This window comes from Mercenaria mercenaria, chromosome 1 (genome assembly GCF_021730395.1).
Source record: "Mercenaria mercenaria strain notata chromosome 1, MADL_Memer_1, whole genome shotgun sequence".
Lineage (NCBI taxonomy): Eukaryota > Metazoa > Mollusca > Bivalvia > Venerida > Veneridae > Mercenaria > Mercenaria mercenaria.
The window spans coordinates 114,825,450-114,850,762 of NC_069361.1; the positions used below are offsets into that span (position 1 = coordinate 114,825,450).

General features: G+C 33.6%; 2 protein-coding genes across 5 annotated transcripts; both read right to left on the minus strand.

Annotated features, from left to right (window-relative positions):
- Nucleotides 1-493: 493 nt before the first annotated feature.
- On the minus strand, nucleotides 494-10,421 carry LOC123525572 (carbohydrate sulfotransferase 11-like). The gene is made up of 4 exons (XM_053521369.1): nucleotides 10,403-10,421; nucleotides 9,896-9,986; nucleotides 2,712-2,863; nucleotides 494-1,615 (listed from the first exon to the last, which is right to left on the minus strand). The coding sequence occupies exons 2-4, from the start codon at nucleotides 9,978-9,980 to the stop codon at nucleotides 722-724; spliced, it is 1,131 nt and encodes a 376-aa protein (XP_053377344.1). The 5' UTR covers nucleotides 9,981-9,986; nucleotides 10,403-10,421; the 3' UTR covers nucleotides 494-721.
- A 5,447-nt stretch (nucleotides 10,422-15,868) lies between these two features.
- Nucleotides 15,869-24,374, minus strand: LOC123525579 (carbohydrate sulfotransferase 11-like). Of its 4 annotated transcripts, none has more exons than XM_045304736.2 (4): nucleotides 24,067-24,374; nucleotides 20,520-20,610; nucleotides 19,279-19,430; nucleotides 15,869-18,563 (listed from the first exon to the last, which is right to left on the minus strand). In XM_045304736.2, exons 2-4 carry the CDS (start codon nucleotides 20,602-20,604, stop codon nucleotides 17,673-17,675), a joined length of 1,128 nt encoding a protein of 375 aa, XP_045160671.1. In that variant the 5' UTR covers nucleotides 20,605-20,610; nucleotides 24,067-24,374; the 3' UTR covers nucleotides 15,869-17,672. The 4 variants fall into 4 exon arrangements, with proteins under 4 accessions (XP_045160671.1, XP_045160666.1, XP_045160665.1 ...); XM_045304731.2 differs by having other exon boundaries at nucleotides 20,520-20,639; XM_045304730.2 differs by having other exon boundaries at nucleotides 20,520-20,668.
- Between the last annotated feature and the right edge of the window lie 939 nt (nucleotides 24,375-25,313).

Consider the following 25,313-nt stretch of genomic DNA (forward strand, 5'->3'; position numbering starts at 1 on the left):
CAATTTTCCATTTAGTTATTGCCCTTTAATTGTTTAAAAATCCACAGATCTGTACATAACAAACCAACCAATTGGAAGAATTTCATTAAACTTCTTCCATTCTTTTCCATGCACATTTATTATAAACATGTGATATTGTGTACCTACACCTGGTCACCACCTTACATTGGTCATCCCCCTCCCTCCCTCACCCCCCCCCCCCCCCCCCCATTTTTTTTTTTCATTTTTCGTTTTCTACCAATATTTATAATCAACATGTAAACTGTTGTATCCTCACCCCCCCCCCCCCCCCCCACCCCCCCCAAACAAACCATTCATTTTCTTTTAATTTGATTTGAATAATGAAATTATTTGCTTCTTGGTAACATTCTTAACTTTTTGCAGGATATATTTTTTTGCCGTTCCTCAACTCTGACCCTTTCGGCGGGGGATTCCAATTCATCGAATTTGCTTGTTTATATTTATATTAGTCTTAAAACGGTTAGGATAGGAAAAACATCATCTAGAATTGCCGTTGTTATTTTAAATATTTATTTTAGCAAAGCAAAAATATAGGTAAAAAAGTACAGACATAAGGTAAGATAAAAAAAAATCATATCACATTGAAAAGTAGACACTTTCTAAAATAAGTTAATATTTTCTTGTCTAAATTCTGTCACACACCTAAGTGCAGTTTATAACAAGTGACTAAAGTGTAGACGATCTAAAATGTCTTTAAAATTTATCCTTTCTTTAACTTTTCTCTGTACCATTCTGGCAAATGATAACCAAACACCAAAAAATCAAATTTCATTATTTCCCACGTTTTCTGTAGCAGCCAGTCAGGAATTGGTTTGTAAAATTCCTCTACAAGTGTACTCGTTGACACTGAAGAATAATTATCATTTCTTCCTGGGAAATCAATATCAATGTTCAAACGTTCAAATATATATTTGACATCATTGTTTAATGACTCATATTTACCAATATAATCATATTTAACGTTACATGGATTACATAGCTGATTTGATGGCACAAAATGTTCATTAAGATATTCATTTACTTCATATACATCCGTGAAGTACAAAAGAAATTCTTCAAAAGTCATTTCTTTGGAATTGAAATCAACACGCACATTGTTCCTTCTCCTCAGATGAGGATGAAGCCCGTAAAAAGCAGTAACTTTGTCATGATATTCAGCCTTGTGGCGCTCATTTGGGTGAAAGAATTTATTTCTATATCCTGAAAGAAGCCTCTCTAACGGGTTCCTTACAACCAGGAACTTTTTATACTGGCGTAGTAATTGTGACTGCTCAAGAGGTTTTAATGAATTCAAATGTTTAAACGTCTTATCATATTTAAAATATATCTCATAACCGCTTATGCTGGGTACTTCCGGTTTTGGAACAATTCCTTGTAAACCAAGAAAAACACGACGGAAGTTTGTATTGGCAACTTTTGGTAAATAACAATATAATACTTGATGGTCTTTGTTATAAATTAAATGTTTAAGATCCTCATGTTGATACAGTGGTTGGTTTGGAGGTGATAAATTCTTCTCTTTCATCTTGGTGCATACTGTTCTTACTTGTTTAGTCCTTGCCGCCATCTTGGCCTCAACACTTCTAAGTGAAATCTAAAACAAAAAATCAGGCTTTAGAATTGTTATATTAATCTATGTTAATGTAGCTACCTCTATATGATTGTGTAAATGTAATGAAAGAGAGGACCAATAGTAGCCTTATACTACGAAATCACACGTTCACTGTTCTAATAAATATAATTTGAAGTCAATGAGAGATCTTAATGGTGAAGCATGTGAACCGGTGTTGGACAGACTGCGTCGTGTACTATCTCTAAACAAAACAAATTTGGCAAGCATGCATCAACATTTGCTATCGCACTAAAAGTAAAATTTGTTCAATAGAATTGGGGCTGCTGTAAAGTTGAAGACTTGAAATACCGTAAGATGTGTCAATATAGTTACCTTAATATATAGAAAAGTGCATGTTGGTGTATATCTTGTAAAAGTAGTCGGGCGGGGGGGGGGGGGGGGGGGGGGGTAATAGAAGCGATTACAACACGATTGTAGGTTTGAACACTTGAATCATGTTTACGTCCTTTATTTCTCAAAACATTTTCTTGTATATTTTACTTATTTCATATTGCTCCGTTGTGTTACTTTTCTATGAGTCAGTGTATAAAGATATGAGCCGTGCCATGAGAAAACCAACATAGTGGCTTTGCGACCAGCATGGATCCAGACCAGCCTGCGCATCCGCGCAGTCTGGTCAGGAACCATGCTGTTCGCTTTCGAAGTCTATTGCAATTAGAGAATCCGTTAGCGAACAGCATGGATCCTGACCAGACTGCGCGGATGCGCAGGCTGGTCTGTATTCATGCTGGTCGCAAAGCCACTATGTTGGTTTTTTCATGGCGCTGCTCATATGTCTAAGACAGAAGTCGAATATTTAGGTTGTGATATATATATATATATCAGAGCTTCAGACAAATTGATTACCAAAAAGTTCTTAATCGGTAATGGGTTCTTAAATCAATGGAAAAGAATCGACAGTAACTACAACAGAATGACGTCAGTAAAATTGTCTAGATTCTATTAATGTTGATGTTAATTTTAGCGATTCAATAAAAGCCATGTGGTGAATATGTAGCTACTAACATGTAATGTTAGTGTTTTTCGTCACAAAAAAGAACATAATTTGCAGTTTTACCTCGTCGTTTTCTATAAAATCTGCATTAACGAATCTGTCGAAGAGATCGACGTTTGCATTTTCTCCACCACGAAGACTATCGCCAAAATCAGCTTCGTTGACTAAAAGGGGTCCGTCGCCAATAACAAGAATCCTGTGTTGTTGGGTCGTATCTGAAATTGAGAATCAAAACAAAAGGGATGTAAGTTTATTAACCTCATAGATAAAAAGTGGAATGTGAATTTTGTCTTGAAAAGTTCCATCTCATGGACTGTAACTATATTGGAAACACTCTGAAGCAATAACTCTCTAGAGACCAGGTGATTTGGTAACATAGTGCAAAGATTGTGTAGCAACTTTGTTAGAGACACTAAGTGTGTGTGCTGTACACATACATGTACTGGTTGCGAGATTAAGTAAGGAACAGTTCTGCTTTGAAACAAAACATTTGCTCTTTTGGGAAATTTTGTTCTTCGACACTTCATATGACTAAGTTATACTTCACATATATTTCCCTGTATAAAATTCCTGTACTGTAGCGGTTAAAAAATTAATGTTGCCCGTATAACATCATGACATTACACCCTGGAAAATAGCATATAAGCCTAAAACTGATATGTAAACAATTTGTTATATCTCTTTTCGAATATTGTACAAAAATTCTTTCATTTTGTTATTTTTCGGTATAATGAAAAGATACATGCTTTTGAGTGTATTTCTTTTACACTTTTTAGTGAAATATCATTTGATGTGTTCTTCGGCCACTGTGTCAACAAGTCTGGTAAAATAATAATAATAATAATAATAATAATAATATTAATAATAATAATGAAACTCATTGCTTATTAACGTCAAACTTCTTAATTCTTTAGGCGTGAACGTAAGGTTTAATGCAAAAAAAAAGATTAAATTACAAACAAGTATTTCAACAAATTGTCAAGCATGCAGCCTTGCATTCAAGTTTCGCTAAAGTTTATTTTCATAATGCTACAACTACTAATCCCCAATGATAACGTGATTCCCGCCGAAACGCGAGGACGAGTCTAATTCATGATAACTGATGAAATAACCATTCATAATGCTTGCACATTACTTGACAAGCAAATATTAGTATTTGTTTCATTTCAAATATCCAGTAAAAGTGTATGGCAACATAGCTCAGTGGGATAAAATGCAGACAATGATTGGGTGTAAGCGGATCGTTTTGTGGGTTCGAATCCTCACGAGGGTTTGTTTTGTTGTTTTTTTTTTCAGATTTTTGTTTTTGTTTTTCCTATTCGTTTTCATTTTTGCTTCCGTATTTTTGTTTCTTTCTTTGACGGTTTATTGTCGAGCACGCTTGCGGTGAGCTCGATATAGTCGCCACTTTCTGTGTATGTGCGTGCGTGCGTCTGTCCGATTTTGTCCGGACCAAAACTTTGACATGCATGGACCAATCTTGTTTAGAGTTCGCAATAATATTTAACTCAATGAGAAGGCGTGTCATGCGCAAACTCCATGTTCCTATCTCAAAGGTCAAATTGAAGTTTGTCCGGAGCATTTCTCCTTCAGGCATGGTAGGATTTTGATGTAACTTGGCATGAATGTTCACCATTATAAGACGGAGTGTCATGCGTAAGAAGCAGGTCCTTAGGTCAAAGGTCCAGGTCGCACTTAGAGGTCAAATGTGCTGGTGGTCTCGACATTCTGCCCGTGGGCATACTTGTATTTGTATATATGTCTTTATATAACACACTAGTATGTTCATTATTTGCATGGCTACGTGCATGCATTTAATCAATATCATCTTTGTTGTGTAATAAACTCAAAAACTATTCTCATCTGCAATATCGCCTTTCGATACCTCTCTGTCGTGTTGTCACACAGCTCATGAAGGAATCTTAATTTTTATGCAAAAGTGAAATAAAATTTAAAAAGAAATAAATGTTGATGCTGAGTTTCGAACCCACACGGCAAAAGATCTGTTGAATATGGACTGTATGCTTTACCACTGAGCTAATTCGTAACTGGTACAAAACCTGGAAATATTTAGATTGTAACATTTTAGATAAATGTTGAATTCCCTATGTTCCATTTTAATCTATCTATAGTCATGTTTGTAAATATCAAGTTATCGTTGGGGCATAGTACATCGACATGCCCAGTACACACATCACATATGCAAATCACGTTTAACTACTAGTACATTATAACCAGCCCATGTACTTGAAACTACGTTTCTACCTCTTAAACTATTTTTCTTTCTTTTCTCTTCTTTTTTTTTTTTTTTTTTTTTTGTTAACTCTGTAAAATATTGACATAAATCAGGTGAAATTGGACACACTACAATAATCAGTAAATGTAATTAAAACATAACGTTAACAAATTAGGAATAAATGCTCTTCAGTAAGGTAAACCACGAAGAAAAAGTCAATTTTCTCGCTATACGGCAAGTAGTGCCATCTGCGGAATTAAACAATTTTGCGGTCAACATGAAACTGTTCAAAGGCTCTTACCCTGACATAGGATTTTATTCTGCAAGTGTTCATTACTATAATAGATTATCAGATTAGTATCGAGAAATATACACTTGTACTTGCGCGACGTTGGCAATGCAATATTAATCCGTGAAAAAAAATGCACATTTCTTGATGAAAAGCCAACCAACTTTTACTTATAAAATGACACACAGATTTCCGTTTGGCTGAGTGAAATTGAAAGTTATCAACGTCAATGTACTTTCTGATATTTCATCCATTAATTTTGTATCATTAGTGACATCACACACCTGATATAAAATTTATGCAACTGATACTGAAATTATTGACGGAGGTTCCATTTCGAAATCAGTTCGTTATAATCTGAATTTCATCAGCACGACAAGTTAAAAGTGTACTGCTGCTGACATTCGGAATTTACTGTGTATGTGAAATTTGATTTAAGGGTAACCTTGTTTCAACCGTTATGGCTGAATGAGTTTACTTCCTTTTGTACCATTCATTAAACTGTGTCCACTGCCAACTTTGGCAGAGGTGAAAAACAAAAAAAAAACCATGTATGGAGTTAGAAAAGATGTTGAGTATAATTATATGGTGATACTTTAGAAATTACATTTTCCAGAGTAGTCAATGTTTTGTGAAACATATAGATGTCAAGGTCGTAATCCCCAAGTCGTGCTTTTGATCCCTTTCATCACTATCCTTGATGCGCATGGCATGATTCAATACCCTTACCATGCTACATTTCTGTAATTAACTTGTCCATCTTACAATTTGGACAGTACCGTTAACTGTTAAAAGGGGTGCATACCATAAATGATACTGACTGAATGGCGAACAGTGTTGATCATGATGAGACTGCACGGGTGTGCAGGCGGATCATGATCTACACTAGTCGTAAAGGCAGAATCAGTCGTGTCAATCATAAGCTTTAAGTCGACTCTCCGTATAATAATAATAATAATAATAATAATAATAACTTTATTTTCTGAAGGTGACATACTAAGTGTACAAATACAGATATTTTACAACTTATTTCCAGTATGGCCTTCAACTGATATACATTCACACATACACACAATCATACAGTCAATTTATAATTTAACATTTATACAAAAATACACATATCAGAATTACTTAAATTTTCTCGACAAACACGTCTCAAAATAATGAAGGCTTAAATAAACGTAATGTAACAATAACTATGTTTTAAAAGAATTATCATGCGTCACAAAGATTATACATGACAATTAAGATACATACAAAAAAGAAAGTCTGTCCCATAAGATAATAAATAGTTCCAGATTTGAATAATAAGATAGTATGAATATTATTATTATTGGAATAGAATACAGTAACATCAATTCAACAAAATTCTTGTAATTACAAGTAATTAATTGTTAAAAACTATTTTAACAAGAGAAAATTCTTTAAATTATGCTTGAAAGTAGTTATATTATTATTATGAAGTTTAATGTAAGAAGGAAGTGAATTCCATATGTGTGCAGCTTTGTAGCTAAATGTTTGTTTCAGGTAGTTCGTTTTAGGTTTAACAATAGAAAGATCCATGTTTTCGATTGAGCGCAGACTGTAATGATCATTATGAACAAAATGTAGTAAATCTGAAATGTATATAGGACAATCTCCTCTTTTACTTTTGTACACTAATAATGAAATATGGTATTTGCACCTGTTCTCAAAAGATAGAAGTTTTGAATTTCTTAATATTTCATCAAAGTTGCTACACTTTGATTTTGTAATTATTTTTATAGCGTGTCTCTGCAAAGATGTAATTTTATCAGTGTCCGATTTGTGACAAAGTCCCCAGACATTGCAACAATACTCCATGGTTGACATAATATATGCATTGTAATACAATAGTTTCATCTCATCTGTTAAGAAAAATGCAATTCTTCTAAGTAGAGCAATTTTTGAGTTTAATTTATTGGCCATGATACTAACGTGGGATTGCCAAGACAGAGTTTCATCGATATATACACCTAGAACTTTCTGACACTTCACATTTTCAATGACCGAACCGTCTAAAATTAACTCAAGTTTTTTAGTATGTTTTATTTTGACTCTAGTGCTCAATACCATACATTTTGTTTTTGAAGGATGAAGTGACATGTTATTTATTTTACACCAATTATGGACACTATTTAGGCTATACTGAAGTTCAGACTGAATTTTTGTAATACTGTCGACGGATTTATGTAGGGTGGAGTCGTCGGCATATAGATCAATGTTGGTAGTATTTGAAATTAACGCCATGTCATTGATATATATCAGGAAAAGAAGGGACCTAGTATGGATCCTTGCGGGACACCTGATTGTACTGTCATTCTTTTGGAATGCAGCTTCTTTACTTCTAGAGTCTGTGTTCGATTAGCTAAATAAGATTTAAATATATCCAATGTTCTGTCTGTAAAATGGTAAAGTTTCAGTTTATAAATCAGTATTTCATGATCCACCATATGAAAAGCTTTCCTTAAGTCAAGAAATATAGCCCCTATATACTTCCCATTGTCAATGTCTTTTAGCCACGTTTCTATTAGATATGTTAAAGCAGTCTGACAGGAGTGGTTAGGTCTGAATCCTGATTGATTTTTGTGTATTATATCTGTTCGTTTAAAGAAGTCCTGTAACTGTGTAGCAATGTGACGTTCAAATATTTTAGATATTGTATTAAGTACGGAAATAGGTCTATAGTTTCCTGGGTCTTGTTTGTTACCTGACTTGAATTTAGGAATAACCCTTGCTTCTTTTAATTTATCAGGAAAAGTACCATTGTATATACTATTATTATAATAGATGCAATTGCAGAAGTAATATGATCTCCACAATATCTCAACAATCTTGGTCCGATACCGTCAAGACCAGTAGATTTTGATAAGTCAAGTTTGTCAATGATATTTTTTACATCTAATGGAGTTATGTATTCAATATTAAACTGTACATGGCGCAATTTCGCATCTAAGTATTTTTGAAGTTTTGTGAAATTTGTATCAACTAAAGGTATTTTTGTAATTATATGGATACATTTACAAAATGGTAATTAAGGGCATTTAATATTTCCAACTCATCAGTTACGACATTATCATCAATTATGAGTTTATTAGGAATATTAAGTTGTTGGTTTTCTTTGTCATTATTGGTAATATTCTTTAGATTTTTCCACAGATGTTTAGGGGATTTATTATCTTTTACAGCGTTGTTATAAAAAGTTTTCTTACTTTTCCGTATCATAGAAGATAACTTATTTCTAGTTTTCTTGAAATTTTCAAAGTCTTTATGCTTGTAATAGTAGTCTCGGAGATAAATTGCTTGTCGAATATCTTCTGTAAACCAAGCTGGTTGACAAACCTGTTTAATTCTTTTCTGTTTAACCTTTGTGTGTTTGGCTAGAACACTGTTGATGATATCATAAAACATATCTAGCGCCAGATTTGGGTTGGATACAGTTTCGATACCATTTAGATGTGAATTTGCTAAGTCAGTTCTAAAAAGGTCTACATTAAAGTTTTTGAAACACCTGTAAACTATTGTTTCATGACTATTTATATTGTTTTTCATTGTTTTCTTTTTTGTAGATCTTGTAATAGTGACAGGTAAATGATCGCTTATAGCGTAGTCATATACAGCGATATCAGATATGAGATCCCTTCTTGTGGTATAAATGTGATCTATAATAGAAGTACCCGTTTTATGTATTCTTGTAGGTGTTTCAATTAATTGTGAAAGACCATATTTTGCAAGGAATATCTCCCATCGTTTGTTTTTGAATTTATCATTTTTTGCAGTTGGGAAGTAATTTATATTGAAATCACCCAGAACATGTATTTCATAATGTTGATACTCTAATTTACTAAACTGACTGTCATATAAATCTATCCATGACTGCTTAGAATCAGGGGGTCTATATACAAAGTTAACAAGGAAAGGTTTATTTCTGGTTAAACTGATTTGAATCCAAACTGATTCTAACGCATCTAATTCTAAATCATAGCGCCTTATATATGATATTTTATTTGATATATATACAATATCGATTCTTTAAAAGCAGAAGCTGGCTCGTGTTGTGTTACGTACCATCAAAGAATCTTATATTACATTTTCTTTGATATGAAATCCGGTGAGAACGATGCATTAAAACAGATACAAAGAAATAATATATTAATTTATTGATTCAGTACGCGCTAATCGGCTACCTCATGTACTATCAAGTTACCGCCCCATGTCCCTGTCATATAATTAAACATAGAATCTTCACAGGGTTAGGGTTAGAGTTAGGAGTGATTTCAGTAAATCAAAATTGACGTGAAATATTTTGAAGCACAGTTTTACCAAATTGGACGCATTACATCATGCTATGTGTATTGATACATAACTCCAGCGGGCTTTATTGTATGCTGTTATAGTTTCAAATGGAAGAACGGCGCTACTGGCTCTTCACAAAATGTACGTATTAAACAGATTATATGATTGATCCGAAACAACCATTCGACATATCTGGATAAGTTCAGACCTGTTTTCAACGAACACCCTTGGGATGGCTAAAATGTGTGTTTGTTGTATAGAGGTTGTTGCTCTGCAGAAGTTCATTTACTAATAAATCTAATTAGAATAAATATATATACAACGACATGTAGAAAAAGGCGTTTACTTTCACAGATTGTATATATGAAATGGAAATAATTTAAAAAAAATATAATGAAAGTTACTTACAGTACGTGGTGAGAATTACTACAGAGAATGCTATGAATCCAAAACTGAAAACTAGAACCAACTTGCGTCTCCTCATTACAGCCATATTAATCTGAAATATCGACATATCTAAGTCATATTTCCACTCTTTGTACACATAGTTTAAAGTAATTCAAGTGCACCCTAGTCTAGAAATAGTAAAAATGTACGTATGAATCCAGAACTGAAAACTAGAACCAACTTGCGTCTCCTCATTACAGCCATATTAATCTGAAATATCGACATATCTAAGTCATATTTCCACTCTTTGTACACATAGTTTAAAGTAATTCAAGTGCACCTTAGTCTAGAATTTGTAAAGATGTATATAAAATAAACACCGTTGTGTTATATTGATCTTCGTATGGTAGTACTTTATTGTTATTAGTTAGATTTTAGACCTGATACATTAAGTGTAGAATAACCACAGGATATTTATAGAATAAGGTGTAATGCCCATTTATCAATATACATTCGTAACTACATTACTTCTTTTAGTCCATTCTTTGCCAAAAGTAAACTTTAAATCCACGGAATTTTAAACATACTGTATTCATATTGGTTTATATTAATGGTGAAAATATGACTTAAGCTAGGCAGTTTCCTTGGTGATGAAAAGTAGATTTCCCAATAACTTTACAATCAATGTTTCTGAAGTAGATATGAGTCATATGACATTGTCATAAATACATTGTATAATATCACAAGTAAGTGACTGACAGTGTGAAAAAGATACTTAACAATGGTTCAAAATATATTATTTAAATGCAGTTAGAAATAAAATAATAAAAGTATCGAAAATTGGAATACCTATCATGTTAATGAACACTGTAAACTAAATGGTACTGCATACATTACAAGAAATTATAATATCCATTAAAAAATTAATAGATCTGTAAAATAGTACAGACGATTGTATTGGATCTTTTACCTAAAATATTGATAAATGAAATCATATACAGTTCATGGCCAGTCACGTTAAAGGTTCACATTTTAAGATTTTGTAGTTTTAATAAACTATGAATGTGTGTCAGTTTAACCCGTAGCCTGTTGGCGGCAAGTGATTCTGCCTTTGCGACCAGTGCAGACCAAGATCACCTTGCACATCCGTGCAGTCTGATCATGCTCTGCACTGTTCGACATTCAGTCAGTATCTTTTTGGTAAGCATTCTTTTTAACAGTTAATGGTACTGTCCAAATTGAAAAATAGACAAGTTCATTATAGAAATTGAGCAGGGTAAGGGTCATAAATTTCGCTTTGTTAATATTTAACACATAGTATCATGTATGTTTCATTTGTTCTCTTTATGAATTTAATTTCCAGCAAGTGCCTGGGGCGAGAGGATGGTGCACATTTCGTTGCGTTTGGTATCATATGGCACGACGGATCTTCTACTGACATATTTGATTAACCTTTACAAATAATTATTTAAGTGCCGCGCGGCGGTCGTCAATAGTTGCCACGTACGTAGCATAAGTACTTGATTCAAGTCTGTTCAATATTCCTTTACAAGGAAATTCATTGATGCAAGCATCAAAGACGCCGTCAAGTGTTGTGTCTAAAGTACATTTACTGCAATATGAGAAATTACCTAATCATTATACCTAATCATTACTGTGTTAGACTGACTGGTTACAAATTATCATCATTAGCACATAGTACAATACATGTTATAAACTGTTAAAAGTCAGTCAAGAATAAACATGATAAAGAAGTATTAAAATTACCCTCTACTTGCAATGACCTTGACATTGCGAGTAGGCGGTCCCTTTACATACAAAATTAAAGTTATTATTTCATCAACTAAGGTCAGCACCTGTGGAAAGTTCTTATATGCAGGTGCATGTGTATGAAATTTCACATAAATGCAATTTGTTGGGAAATGAGGAAATATTGAAAATTAATTATTTCAAAGTTGTAGTTTACAGAAACTAAAAAAAAATATTATCATTTTCTGTTCACTGATAAAATTTCATGGACCTTAGCCACCTACATTATAGATTTCAGGATTCAGATTATACACAGTATTTTGCTGTTTCCGTTGCCAAAATTTTTGTCCAAGAAAAGAATGATATAGCATGCATAATCTCTATATTGCCCCTACACACAAAGCAAATGTCATGAACCTTTCTTATATACTTTTGGAATATCATAGAGTTCAGTTTTTTTCTATTCGGACGAACGGTGAACCTGAAGTCCTCTTTGGTTGAACCGAAATGTTACTAGAAATATGTCAGAGTCTGTACGGTCTGGTTACTTTAAAATATACATATTGTTCATCACATTTCGAAATTTCAATAAATTTAAATTATGCCATCATAAGATTTCTTTTTACATTCACAGGTAGATCTATTAAATTTATAAACACTTAAAACGGAAGATTTTTTTTTTATAAAAATATGCTAATATATGACGGTAACTAAGAAGAAGAATTTGGATATGTGAATACATTTTTGTTTTAAATAACGCTTTCCATTTGGTATTAATACATTTCTCCGAGTTATTCTTTTTTTTTCTAAATATTCTTTTTTAAAACTGAATGTGTCACAAAATGAACAGAATAATATAATAACATCATCCATTCATACATATATATTGATGAAAAATCGGTATGTTATTTCCAACATGGATATAAAATAAAGAGTTTTTCGGCTAGTTTATTGAAATAAAAAGTGAAGAAAAAACATTTGTTTGCGATGTGCAGGCTACAAACCTGAACAAAAATAACGAAATTAATGCAAAATCTATGGTTTACTTATGCTATTGTACAATGAATGCACTGATTGTTTGTCCGCAAATTGAGTCCTGTGCTATGTTTAGATAGCAGAGCTTATCGGTGACGTCACAGATCCTTACATACTGGAGTGTATTATTTAACAACCATAATAACCCACTGCTAACTGTGGTATAAATGCCATAGTATCAGGTATAAAGTAGGTTATACTAAGGTCAGAAATAGAAAACTTGATTTACAGTTACCTCCCTTATCAATAAATCGGATCAACATTTTTACGAATTTTTAAATAAAAAAAGTATTTTCTGCTCTTCAAATAAGGAGAGGAATGACAAATACATCGTTTTATATCACATGATAATTTGCTTAACATACATTTTTGATCTTTTCTTTTTGCCATTTTTTGTTTATTCACTAAAATCTATTGTGCAATATCGTGAGTCCTTTAACACACAATTCACTGTGTTCTATTTATCGTTTCGAAACTATTCATAACAATCTTTACATGGTCCAAAACAAAAGTGTATCCCATATACTCGACGGCGCCAGGAGGCGGCGTCGAATAATAGTCCCATTTATTTTGGATTTAGCGGTCGTAAAGGATGTTGCACATTCATTACCTCTAATGAACAGCTTCATTTAAATACAGTCCATGCTTAGTATAATAATAATAATAATAATAATAATAATAATAAATAAATAAATAAATAAATAAAAATTAAAATTGAAAAATAATAGTAACTTTATGAAATAAGGATAACATATTTGACTATAGCCAGTCTGGCATACGGACTTCTATTATAATTATTTAAAAAATCCTATCCTTAGTACGTAACATAGGACATGAATTTAAAAAACGCATTATGAAGAAGCTAAATGTATGTGCAGGTGGTGAAAGAACAAATGTTATTTCTAGTCCGCGTACACACACACACACACACACACACACACACACACACACAAAAAAAAAACTAAACAAAAAATACTATTATTTGAGAAAAAGTACATGAAAGCGTTCGTTTACATTTCAAAATTAACAATAATGTGATCATGTCTTAATGGAAATAATTATTTGTAATAACAGAAGTAAACTACAGAAAACATAACAACAAATTATATAAAAATGTGACATTAAGAGGGGGAAATTAGAACGAAAAACAAAAATATAACCTGACAGAATCGTTATACAAATTTAACTTAACTAAATAGAAAGAAAAAATGCTGCGAAAACACAATGCCAATTAGTAAAAAGTAGTCATAAACAGCCGAAAGGAAATGTGTACATATAATGAATACATTATAGAAATGTCTGGGAACTCGTTGAAGGTCAGTAACTCAAATCCTTCTTTGTTTCATTTAAGAACGGCAACTTCAGGCCGTCTTTACGTATCTTTATAGAATATTTTCCTACACCTATTTTTTATGAAAAAAACAAGGATAACTATCAAACAAGGAATGATACGTTCCAAAAACGCAGCCTCCAGTAAACGAAACTCACAGTACACAGGTGTGCACACTGGCAATACACACATACAAAGCAAACACACGAGGACAAAACGAACAAGTGAAGGAACACAGTGGGACACCGCCTTGTAACGGTCAGTGGTAAAAAACACCACTGGGGAGCTTAAACCCGTTTATGGTGCGCATCCAATCTCACTCTTACTCCCACCGTGTTCCAAAGTCACGGGACAGTGTAAATAAAAGTAATCCCCGCCAGGAGAATCTCTAACACATGCAATGGAAACAAAAGGCATGACATGTAAAACACAAAAATGCTCCTGTATAATTGTATAAAAAGCAAACCTTAAGAACCAAAAACGTATGTACTCAATGCCTTTGTAGAAGACAGAGCAACAAGAGAAACACAATTAACGGTCCGGCGAAACAGGCCAGAAGACAGAAATCAAAACAGTTCAGTCCTGGTGAGATTTAAAAACTGCTTATCACAGAGTCCGCCACCCCCTTCTTCCGTCAGGGAAGCGTAGTGTCCAACTGTAAACGGGTTGAGCATTAAACATGTGGTGTGTCTCAAAACAGTTGGGTCGTAACCTCTTTATAATTTTACCAAATACAGTTTGGAAAATTACCATGACCCAAAAACTTACGAAGTTTATAAACCATATCCCCATAAAAATCGGGGAAATACCTTCTCACAAATTACTACTGAATTTTAAAACCAAATCAGAATTACGCTGGTAAAATGTAGTATAAGTTCTCTTACAGATTAACGAAAAAAAATGAAAAGAATTTTGCTCTTGTCCGCACAATAAACCCCTTCTTTCGGTTTTGATTTGCAAAACTTGCCATATGGGGTGTATAAACATGAAAACCCTCTCATTTCATGCAGAATGTTTTTTAGCAGTGAAAAAGTGTGATTTAAGCACTCGTTCTACACGAATTTGCGCAATAAAATGGGGAAATTAGGATCTATTTACTCTGGACTTCTTTCGACCAGGAAGGTCTACGTATCAGTTGTTCCAGTTTCGACGCACCACGGAAGCACTTTTCGACCGTTTTACTGACCTTATTCCTTGAATGGATGAATGGGAAGAATGGATAGCGTACACAAATGCCGGCAATGAAACTGTGGATGGTATTATGAGTTGTGTTAATGGTTAGTAAAATGGAATGCATAGATCAGGAAGTTTTGAAGCTAACAGCCATAACAGCACCACGTTTTTGTTGAAGTTCAGAAATCTGACTATGTTGTAGGCAGATGTAACGTTCCATAAGACGCAGCCGCAATCACGCAGAAGAAGAATGTATGTATTATAATGTACAGTTAAAGATTCTTTTGGAATGTGTGAGTGTAATGTCTTACGTGAAACATTGATACACAGTTGATCTATCTGTTTATTCAAAGTTAAGTGGCATCAATATTGATTCCTAACAGTTTTTGAAATTCTTCATGTTTGTTTGTTTTGTTTTGTTGGATTTACGTCGCACCAACACAATTATCGGTAATATGGCTACTTTCCAGCTTTGATAGTGGAGGAAGACCCCAGGTGCCTCTCCGTGCATTATTGCATCACGAACGGACACCTGGGTAGAAACATGTGGTAGTACATTTTGTATTTGATTATCATATAAAATATCAAATATATGTTTCTAACGGATCTTCCAATAGGTTAGACGTTGGTTTTGTAGGCCACAGTCTATTACAGTTAATAAGGACACTATTTAGCCAATACGATATGAGGTAGCCTCACTGCTTAAAACAACAACAACAACAACATTTATTTAGCAAAATCGACATATACATGCCTTTGGCTGATGAACAGTTTACAATAATATAAAAATCACGCAATATGCATATAAATGAATGTACGAAATAGTTTAGACCCTTGATACATATACTTCCTTCAAATATTTACCAATTGGACCTTTTTCTTAGCAGATGATAACAAATTATCAAACATTTTCAAAGCTGGCCACGATATTTTTGGCACATACACGTTAGTTCTTATATTTAAGACAAGTCAATCAATCATAATACCCAGGTTCTATTATATCTAAATTACAATTTGACATATTCTTTGATTCCTAGCTATACCACTAGATCTTCCAGTTTCAAGAAGATATTCTTTATTTCCTTATCTAGTCATTGTAGTCTATCTTTATGAGAAATGGTTCAACCATAATCTTGAATAGTATTCTAGTTTTGACATATTTGTTATGCTGCCATGCAATTGCAATTCCTGTATAAATTGTTCTCTTGACCTTTTTGCAGTATTGGAAAACAGTTTTTATTCGGCGCCATATGGTTCCATAAATATCCATATACTAGTTGTTATAAGAGAGTTTTAACATACCTAGACCTATTTGTACATCTATGCAAACTGGCATGGTTGCTTTGGTCTTTAACAATATCTGTCATGATAGATTCAGGGTTTATTTGTAAGCCTCAACCAGTATTTTAAAACTTTCTCTTTACAAAGTATTGAGCGATTCCCCCAACACTGCCATGTTCGGGGTTTGCATTTTTACACCGAGCAATTTTTACAAACTTATATCGTGTACGTCCTACACGTCAGCATAATGTGACGCGACAAGACTGGCTCAACCATGCGATCTAACAGTGTCAATTTGGTCTTAACATCTTAGCTTATAGAAAATAGAAATCACAAACCATTAACATTTTAAGTGCTTGGTCAGACAGCGCTTTGATTTAATAGCCATTACAATAAAATTTCATATCAAGACAGCAAAAAAAGTTCATTGTTTCTACTGGTGTATTATTAATGTGCCACTATATTCTGTCTCCTTTTTCTTAAAATACATACTTTCGTTTTATCAGTATTTATCCTGAATCACCATTTAATCTAACACAGCAAAGTCTGATCGTGAATGAAGGTATAACACAGCGGACAATAACTACAGTGTAATATAAAACGTATCTACAAAGACATTTCTAACATATGTCAAATATACATATAGATTTATCTGAAAATAAATAATTTCGATAAATTATCATTATAACAACAAAAAAACGAAGTCAGTCGCAAATCTATACTGCTGTTACATGTAAGTGGTATGCAAAATTCTACGTCTTAATATACCTAGAATTATTTATAAGCAGTAGACATAGAAATAGACTTAAAATACTTAGTATAATTTATCAAATTATAACAATTACTGTATTAAGATATATATAACTAAAGAGCTCAAGGCACTAACTGGATTACTATTCATTGCACCACAGTGGTTTTATTTGCGTTTTAGAAATTGATTAGACTGACTCTCAAACTTATATGTATTACCATTTCTGCATCAGCGCCTTTAGGTCTAAATCAACACAGACATTTCACTACATCCATTCTAATTAAAATCTATATCATGGAATGAAGGCGCGTATATTTTTGTGTCTGTTAGAAAGTTGTACATATTTGTCCTGACTGCAGTATAATTCTATAAGATTTCTCATTCAAGCGTGGTTCCGTACCAAGGTATTTTCATAGTGAAATTAATAAATATTATGCATTGTAATATGGCAACAATCCACTAAAAAACATAATAAAATGTCACGTTTCCTTTAATCTTTCTCTGAACCATTTCGGCAAATGGTACCCGAACAAAAAGTAATCAAACTTAGCGATTTCCCATATTTTTTGTAGTAGCCAGTCTGGAATTGGTTTGTAAAATTCCTCTACCAGCGCGCTTGTTGACACCGAAGAATAATTATCCCTTCTCCCAGGAAATTCAATATCAATGTTCAAATGTTCAAATATATATTTGACATCATTGTTTAATGACTCATATTTACCAATATAATCATAATGGATGTGACATGGATTACATAGCTGATTTGATGGCACAAAATGTTCATTTAGATATTCGTTAACTTCCATTACGTCAGTCCAATATATGAGAAATTCCTTAAAAGTTATTTCTTTTGACCGGAAATTCTTGCGAACATTGTTTCTTCTCCTAAGGTGAGGATAATGCCTGTAGAATGACGTAACCCTGCCGTGAAAATCAGCCTTATGCTGTTTATTTGGATGAAAGAATTTATTCCTATACCCTGACAGAAGTCGTTCCAAAGGATCCCTTACAACAATAAACTTTTTATATTGACGTACTAGTTGTGTCTGTTCAGAAGTTTTAAATGAATTCATATATGTAAATGTTTTATTGTATTTAAAATATACGTCATATCCACTTATGTTGACCACTTCCGATTTTGGAACAATTCCTTGTAAACCGAGAAAAACACGACGGAAATTCGTATTTGCAACTTTTGGTAAATAACAATATAAAATTTGATGTTCTTTATTAACAATTATATGCCCAGTATTCTGCTGACCTAGCCGTCTGTTTGGAGGTGATAGATTTTTCTTTTTCATTATGGCGCATACAGCACTCACTTGTTTTGTCCTTGCCGCCATTTTAGTCTCTACACTTGGCAGTGAAGCCTAGACAAATAAAAAGACGTAAAATTACTATATGAGTCGCGTAAGTTGCTTTCATGGCAGCCATGTTGACAGCTAAACTTCAAGTTTATGAATGAAAAACCAACAATCGTTCTTTACCAGACTTTAAGTTTAGCAGTCAAGATTGCTTAAATAAATTATTTAAACGTATTTATGATTCAGTAAATTTAGGACCCGGGTCAGCAAATATTGTCTTTGTTTTTGTTGGCTTTAACGAGTCAAAAACAATTATATCTTATAATGCGACATTCCAGACGGTTTGTTGGTGGAGGAAGACTCCAGGCACCCCTCCGAGCATTATTTCTCGCACGAGCAGGCACCTTGGTAGAACCACCGACATTCTGTAGGCAAACTTGGTGACTTTCTGATATGAAGCCCCAAGCGAGTATTCGAACCAACAGCGGTGAGGACGAAATGATCTAAGGTCATCGAAACTTAATCACTCAGCAACGGAGGTCGTTCAGCAAATAAAATCACATTCCATGCTAAGCACTATTTTAAATGAATCTGGTCTACATTTTTGACAGTACATATGTTAGACCGTGAAACAATTGAGACGGTTTCATTTCATTAAAAATGCTGTAAATCTAAGCGAATCAATATAAGCCATGCCATGAATATGCATTAACCAACCCTTCATGTTAGTGCTCTTCAGCATCTAAACATAATTTGACAATTAAAGTTTTCGCAGTCTTACCTCGTCGTATTGTATAAAATCTGTATAAATGGATCTGTTGAAGGGATCAACCGTAGCATTCTTATCACCGTGGAGACTATATTCCAATGCAGCTTCTCTATTTATGAAGGAATCCTTCCCACTAATAATGGACCTGTGTTGTTGGGTCGTATCTGAAATGGGAAAATGAAAATAAAAGAAAACCACACGCACATGCACACGTACTCGCACACAAACACACTCGTTTTATATTCCTTTCACGTGAAATTTGATGATGGTGAAAAAGTCAGTGGGACAATTGCCATCTCAGGTATTGCTTCTTGTTGGTTAACTGTTATTGTGATACCGGTATTCCATGTGAAACAAAGATATATGACTAACGCAAAGCAACTATTATATGGGAACAAAAATATAATTGTTATATTTGTGAACTTTTGTATATTTGGAAATGACGATTAATTGCATAGCACATTAACAATAAAGAGGTTTCATGATTTGAAATAATATTAGAGTAAACCGGAATAGCCAAAAGAAGGTCAGTTTGCGATACATATTCTAATCGACAAAACAATACACGATAAAATCCTTCTTTGTTTACATAAAAGAAAATCTTTAAAGTGTTAGAATCTAATATAACGTTCACATGGTTGTAGCACAATTATGACGCAATAAGCTGTACCTAATTTGAGGAAAATAACTCGCATTAATTTGTCATGGCGATCTATTTTGAACGTGATATGCAAGAAAAAAATATCTTACATACATGTCTGTTAATGACGGTCGAATATATCACAGACGATCTGATTATACGGCACATCACAGTTGTTTTCCCATCCTTCGGGACAGCATGGATAATAAAACTAGCTAACGCTCAGGTTCTCATTCTACAGCGTCCCTCAGGTAGAGAAAACCCTGTCTTATACAAGCAGGCATATTAAAGATCCTTTTAATCTCAAACATAATCAGTCATGCGGATCGCAGGGTTGTGATTTCAATCTTCTAGCGAGGTGATTTTTTTTCACCGCCATTGGCTGGGATCATTCGTCCTCTGCTTCTGATTTATGCGGAGAAGTTGACAATTACTTGCACAGAAAAATAAAAGCACTGGTACAGAATCCAGTGACACTTGTTAGGGTAACCGCCAGTCATTACAAACCTGAAATACTGTTGAAAAAATGGTGCTAAAATCGAGAGAAAACATCCGGTTTAAATGAGCACTGATTTACTAAAACTTTAATCTAAAGATAATGAAAATTACTTACTGTGAAATATGAATATAACTGGAAAGAACAGCGTTACTCCAATACTGACAACTAGAACGAATTTGAGCCTCCGCAATATCGTCATATTATTCTGAAACGTCAACATATCGTCATGTTATTCTGAAACGTCAACACATCGTCATGTTATTCTGAAACGTCAACATATCGTCATGTTATTCTGAACATCTACATATCGTCATATTATTCTGAAACGTCTATTGAGTATATATCGTCATGTTATTTAGAAACATCAACATATTACTACTCGCACGAATAATTGCAGTAGTATATAACTGCTGCCTTTTGATGAGGTCGATATGTTGATTTGATGAAACCCAGCAGATGACGTCACAGCTGTAGGTCAATAAGTGTTTTTGACTCAGCCTTCGAGTCAGTACGACTTTTTATCATTGATCGTGTGGCTACATCTAGACCAATGGAAAGGACAATAAATATAAATTAAATAATAATATACAATTACTGCCTTTTGACGTGGTCGATATGTGGATTAATCGACCTGATAAAAGCGATATGTAATGTATCGGACGTCATGCAGCAATTTGACGTCATAATTGACGTCATAATGCTCTCTTACCAGTCCGCGCGTCAACCGTTGTTTATCGCAGAATATACAAAGCTTGATTTCCTTCTTTGTTTAATTGGAAATCAAATCGAGCCATGTTAGAATTATAGATAAAACACAATAATTTGTTTTCACCCTATTATGTTATATTCCAAAAAGTATGACTGCATGTCATGATAAAATTGTTTTACAAATTTTGATAAAAATTATATATAAAGATAAAATAACTTTCACTGGTATGGCTTTTCCATTATTATTATAATTATATCGTCAACAAAACAAAAAGGTTTCACTATAAACTGGAGTGTATTTTGTATACAAGGGACTGTGTATAGACACCTATTGCCTAGCCTTTTTTATATTAAGGTTTAGGAGTATATCACCAAAACACAGAAATATTTTATAAACGAACAACATAGAGACCGTACCATAGCTCTTCGCATACTTTGATTTTTCAAACTTAAGTGATTTTTACAAGTGCACCGGTTACGATAAAAATGTAAACAACGGACTCTGTCTATGAAACTTTGAAATGAATGAATGACAGTCGATCTTAGTCATAATACTGATTGACAGTGAATGCTAATGACTCCATGTGTTGCAGAAAGGTATTTAGTTTGTAACTGTAATTTCCCATCAATTGAAATCCTCTCAAAACTGGTAAAATAATTACTTATATTTGGACGAAACTCGCCGACTTTGCCGTTCGACAGCTTCAAAAAGGGCAAATATAAAAGATTCAGTGTAAGTAATATTTCACTGGTACTACCAGTTAGTAAGTTCATACTCTGAACAACACGTCAGAGAAATTTGGGCAGATTTGACCGATTATGACGTTGGCAGCATTAGATTATATTTTTTCTTTACACAAAAATTGCCGTTATGTAACAAAGCGAATACGCCGATAATCCGGAGTTCACCGATTATTGTTCCAGTTCACACAATGTAATACAGCAATTAAACTGCATAGCTATTAGCTACTGCTGTTATAGGGAAGTGGTAGAGTGTCTGCCTTAGGTGTGAGAGGTCCTGGGTTCGAGTCCCAGTTAGAGCTTAACTATTTAGATTCTGCTAAAGCATAGTTTTGCTGTTAATAGACTGTTCCAGATGTTCTAAATTTTCAGCACACAGTATCATGGATCATTATTTAGCAACCCAGATCAAAACTGAATGTTAAATCAAATTCACCTAATTAGAAAATATTGACTATATTATGTCCCTTTGATGTTTATGCTCTCCATGTTCAAGAAGAGTTACATTTTCTTGATCACAAAATTTTCGTTATCATGAAAATATTAAATGGTCATAACTCCGAACTTCTGGTTAAAATATTGTCTATATTTCTGTTTTTGAGAAACATATGGACATTTGTCTTCGTTTCAAAGCTTTTTAACTTCAAACCTATGGTTTGAAAAAGTTTGGTACTATCTCTAAACAACATCGTTACCAATACTTTACCTGACCATTACATGTTCTGCCGTACTGTCCCGTACTTTCCGGAATTCAATGTTTATATCGGTATACTGACACTTGTTTTGTAGAGTAATATACACGCTATCATTACAAAAACTACAAAACAAGTGTCAGTTTACTGATATAAACATTGAATTCCGGAAAAGGACTGCCTAAAGGGACCCCACTTCTGGACAGTCAAGCGCCTTTGAAAACTCACCATTTTCAAAGAAGTCATGCGTTAAATGAAACATTGAGGATGATCTCAAAAACGATAACAACAAAAAAAAACTAGTATACATTCTTAATGTGTGCGTAAACGTTCCATTCATTGCCTAATAAGTATGCAATCTTTACGTTTCAGTGACGAAAATATTTTGAATCATAACTATATATCTACTGTTACTGTTGATTTAAAGTTGTTTTGTCCTAGAGTGTTTTGTATAGAGCAATTCACAGAAGTCTGACTTTTCAACATATTAAGTCTGGCATAATTCATTTTGTTATTTATCTTTGTAACGAGGTAAAAAAAGGAAAAATCTGCGAAATAGATATTCAACATATTAAAATCTTAGATAATATTATTAATGAATACTAGTAGGAGCCAAGTATCGTGCCAGAGCGATCGAGCTATTGCAGCACACAATTTGCATGATAAATTACATAGAACTCTATACGGAAAATGGTTATATTCCTCAAAGTATCCGAGGCTGTTCTAGTTACTATTTTAGACACTGTAACGATCCCTACTAGTTAGCGTGTGCGGTGTGATAAATTGTGAATTCAAATGATTATCGTTGTAATATGAAGTACAAATGTGACAAACAAAATATATTAACGCTGAAATATAGCAAGAGAACACATCCCTTGCGGAAAATATTTCAACATTTTCAAGGGGAGGCCCTAAAAACCCAATCCACGGGAGATTCAGACCCCCTCCCTCACCTACCCCACATTCGCAGCACATCTGATTGGTTCGTAGCTATATATGCTGCTCATATTCGGCGTACATTTCAAAATCATCCAGGTACGCCCCTGTGTACTGGTCAGGTAAAATATTGGTAACGATGTTGTTCGTTTATCAAAAATTTCTGTGTTTTGGTGATATACTCCTAAACCTTAATGTATAGGCTATTCAAATAAGGTTATTCAAATGTATAATGATATACGTTCTTCTTCAATAACCACATGCTATTTATAGAATAAGACGTATACTCCACAATTTGACTTTATTGACAATCTATAACCATGTATGAACAAGACTATCGGCAGTTTTACACTGTTGTAAAATATTTTATCAAAATAATAATTGTAGTGAAATTTAAAAGTTCGGCTTTGAAGTAACTATTTTCATATTTGAAACGATGGTATAAGATGTGGTTTCGTTGTAAACTATGATCTATGACATTTCCAATGAAAAAAAGTGCATATACACGTCTTACATACGAAAAAGGCAGTTACAACTTACTCGAAAGTATTTAGAAAATTATCTGAATATTGTACATATATTACCTATCATGTTAATTCCGATTATAAACTGAATTCTTACAATATCCACTCTAAAACCAATATTATGGTCTGAATTCTTACAATATCCACTCTAAAACCAATATTATGATCTGAATTCTTACAATATCCACAATTAAACAAATACATCGATAATATTGAATAGTAAAGTCATTGCCCCAATACATTTGTGAAACGCTATTATATATATAATAAATCGTTTATGCCCTACGTATCACTCTCGATATTTTGTGATTTAAAGAAGTATACTAAAATGTTTCTAAAAGACCAACTAATCAATCAGGCTCGTAATATAATTACGGAACAGCATAACTGCCAGGTGTATGTTATTTATTACTCGACTTATTAAGTTTCGAGTTATGTATCTCGAAAGTTCGAGTTACTAATTACAATAGTTTACGTCGATGTATAGGCCCTGACTAAGATTAGGTACCTGGTGTATCAATCGGGTAGCTCTACATGGTCATATGATTAAGAAAACCGGGCAGCACATGTTTAAAGTTATAATACTGGCCAGATAAGATTACGTAGCGAATGTAATAGGAGGGTCATTTTTCTACAGCAACGCATAAAACGTCCGTTCACGAAGACATTGGCTGTATAAATTTACTTGTAACCGATGGAGACGGATATAAAAATGTTACTTTCGGTTTCAGTGACACAACCGCCATCATTTGGATACGTTCGTAACTACGCTAAAGGAAGTGGCTAATCGTGCGGTCCTGTATGAATAGTGAAACTAATCGCAGGCGGCTATTCGTACGGCAGTTTTGTATTACATTGTACTGAAGTCATTCAACTGATATATTTTCAACCGATTTCTTTTCTTTCTGGAATGTTTTCGACCTAGTTTGAGCCCATGTGGCAAGGAAAGTTTAATTCCTACAAAAATACACATATCAGAATTAAACATTTATACAAAAATACACATATCAGAATTACTTAAATTTTCTCGACAACTTGTAATAATGAGTCTGACCAAATTGGGTACCTGAATAGATCTATATTTTGAGGAGGAGAGGTCATAGTAATTGACCGGGGAGTATTCAAACTTAGAATAGTTCACTATTTTGACCATGTCTGAAAGGTTTTCGACCTAGTTCGAGCCCCTAGTACCTGAACATACTATACATGTAAAAATAAAGGTATATATCATTAGTACATTTTAGATCTGGCGTAGCCCTAGAGGCTATGGGATAGGTCATACATCGATGTATGGTTCTCTACGTGTT

Excerpts from the sequence above, each read along its gene's own strand:
- LOC123525572 (XM_053521369.1), bottom strand. The coding sequence starts at position 9,980 with ATGGCTGTAATGAGGAGACGCAAGTTGGTTCTAGTTTTCAGTTTTGGA. Across the intron at positions 2,864-9,895 it reads AGTAATTCTCACCACGTACT|ATACGACCCAACAACACAGG; the intron begins GTAAGTAACTTT and ends TCTCAATTTCAG. Across the intron at positions 1,616-2,711 it reads ATTTTATAGAAAACGACGAG|ATTTCACTTAGAAGTGTTGA; the intron begins GTAAAACTGCAA and ends TTTTTGTTTTAG.
- LOC123525579 (XM_045304731.2), bottom strand. The coding sequence starts at position 20,625 with ATGTTGACGTTTCAGAATAATATGACGATATTGCGGAGGCTCAAATTC. Across the intron at positions 19,431-20,519 it reads AGTTATATTCATATTTCACA|ATACGACCCAACAACACAGG; the intron begins GTAAGTAATTTT and ends TTCCCATTTCAG. Across the intron at positions 18,564-19,278 it reads ATTTTATACAATACGACGAG|GCTTCACTGCCAAGTGTAGA; the intron begins GTAAGACTGCGA and ends TTATTTGTCTAG.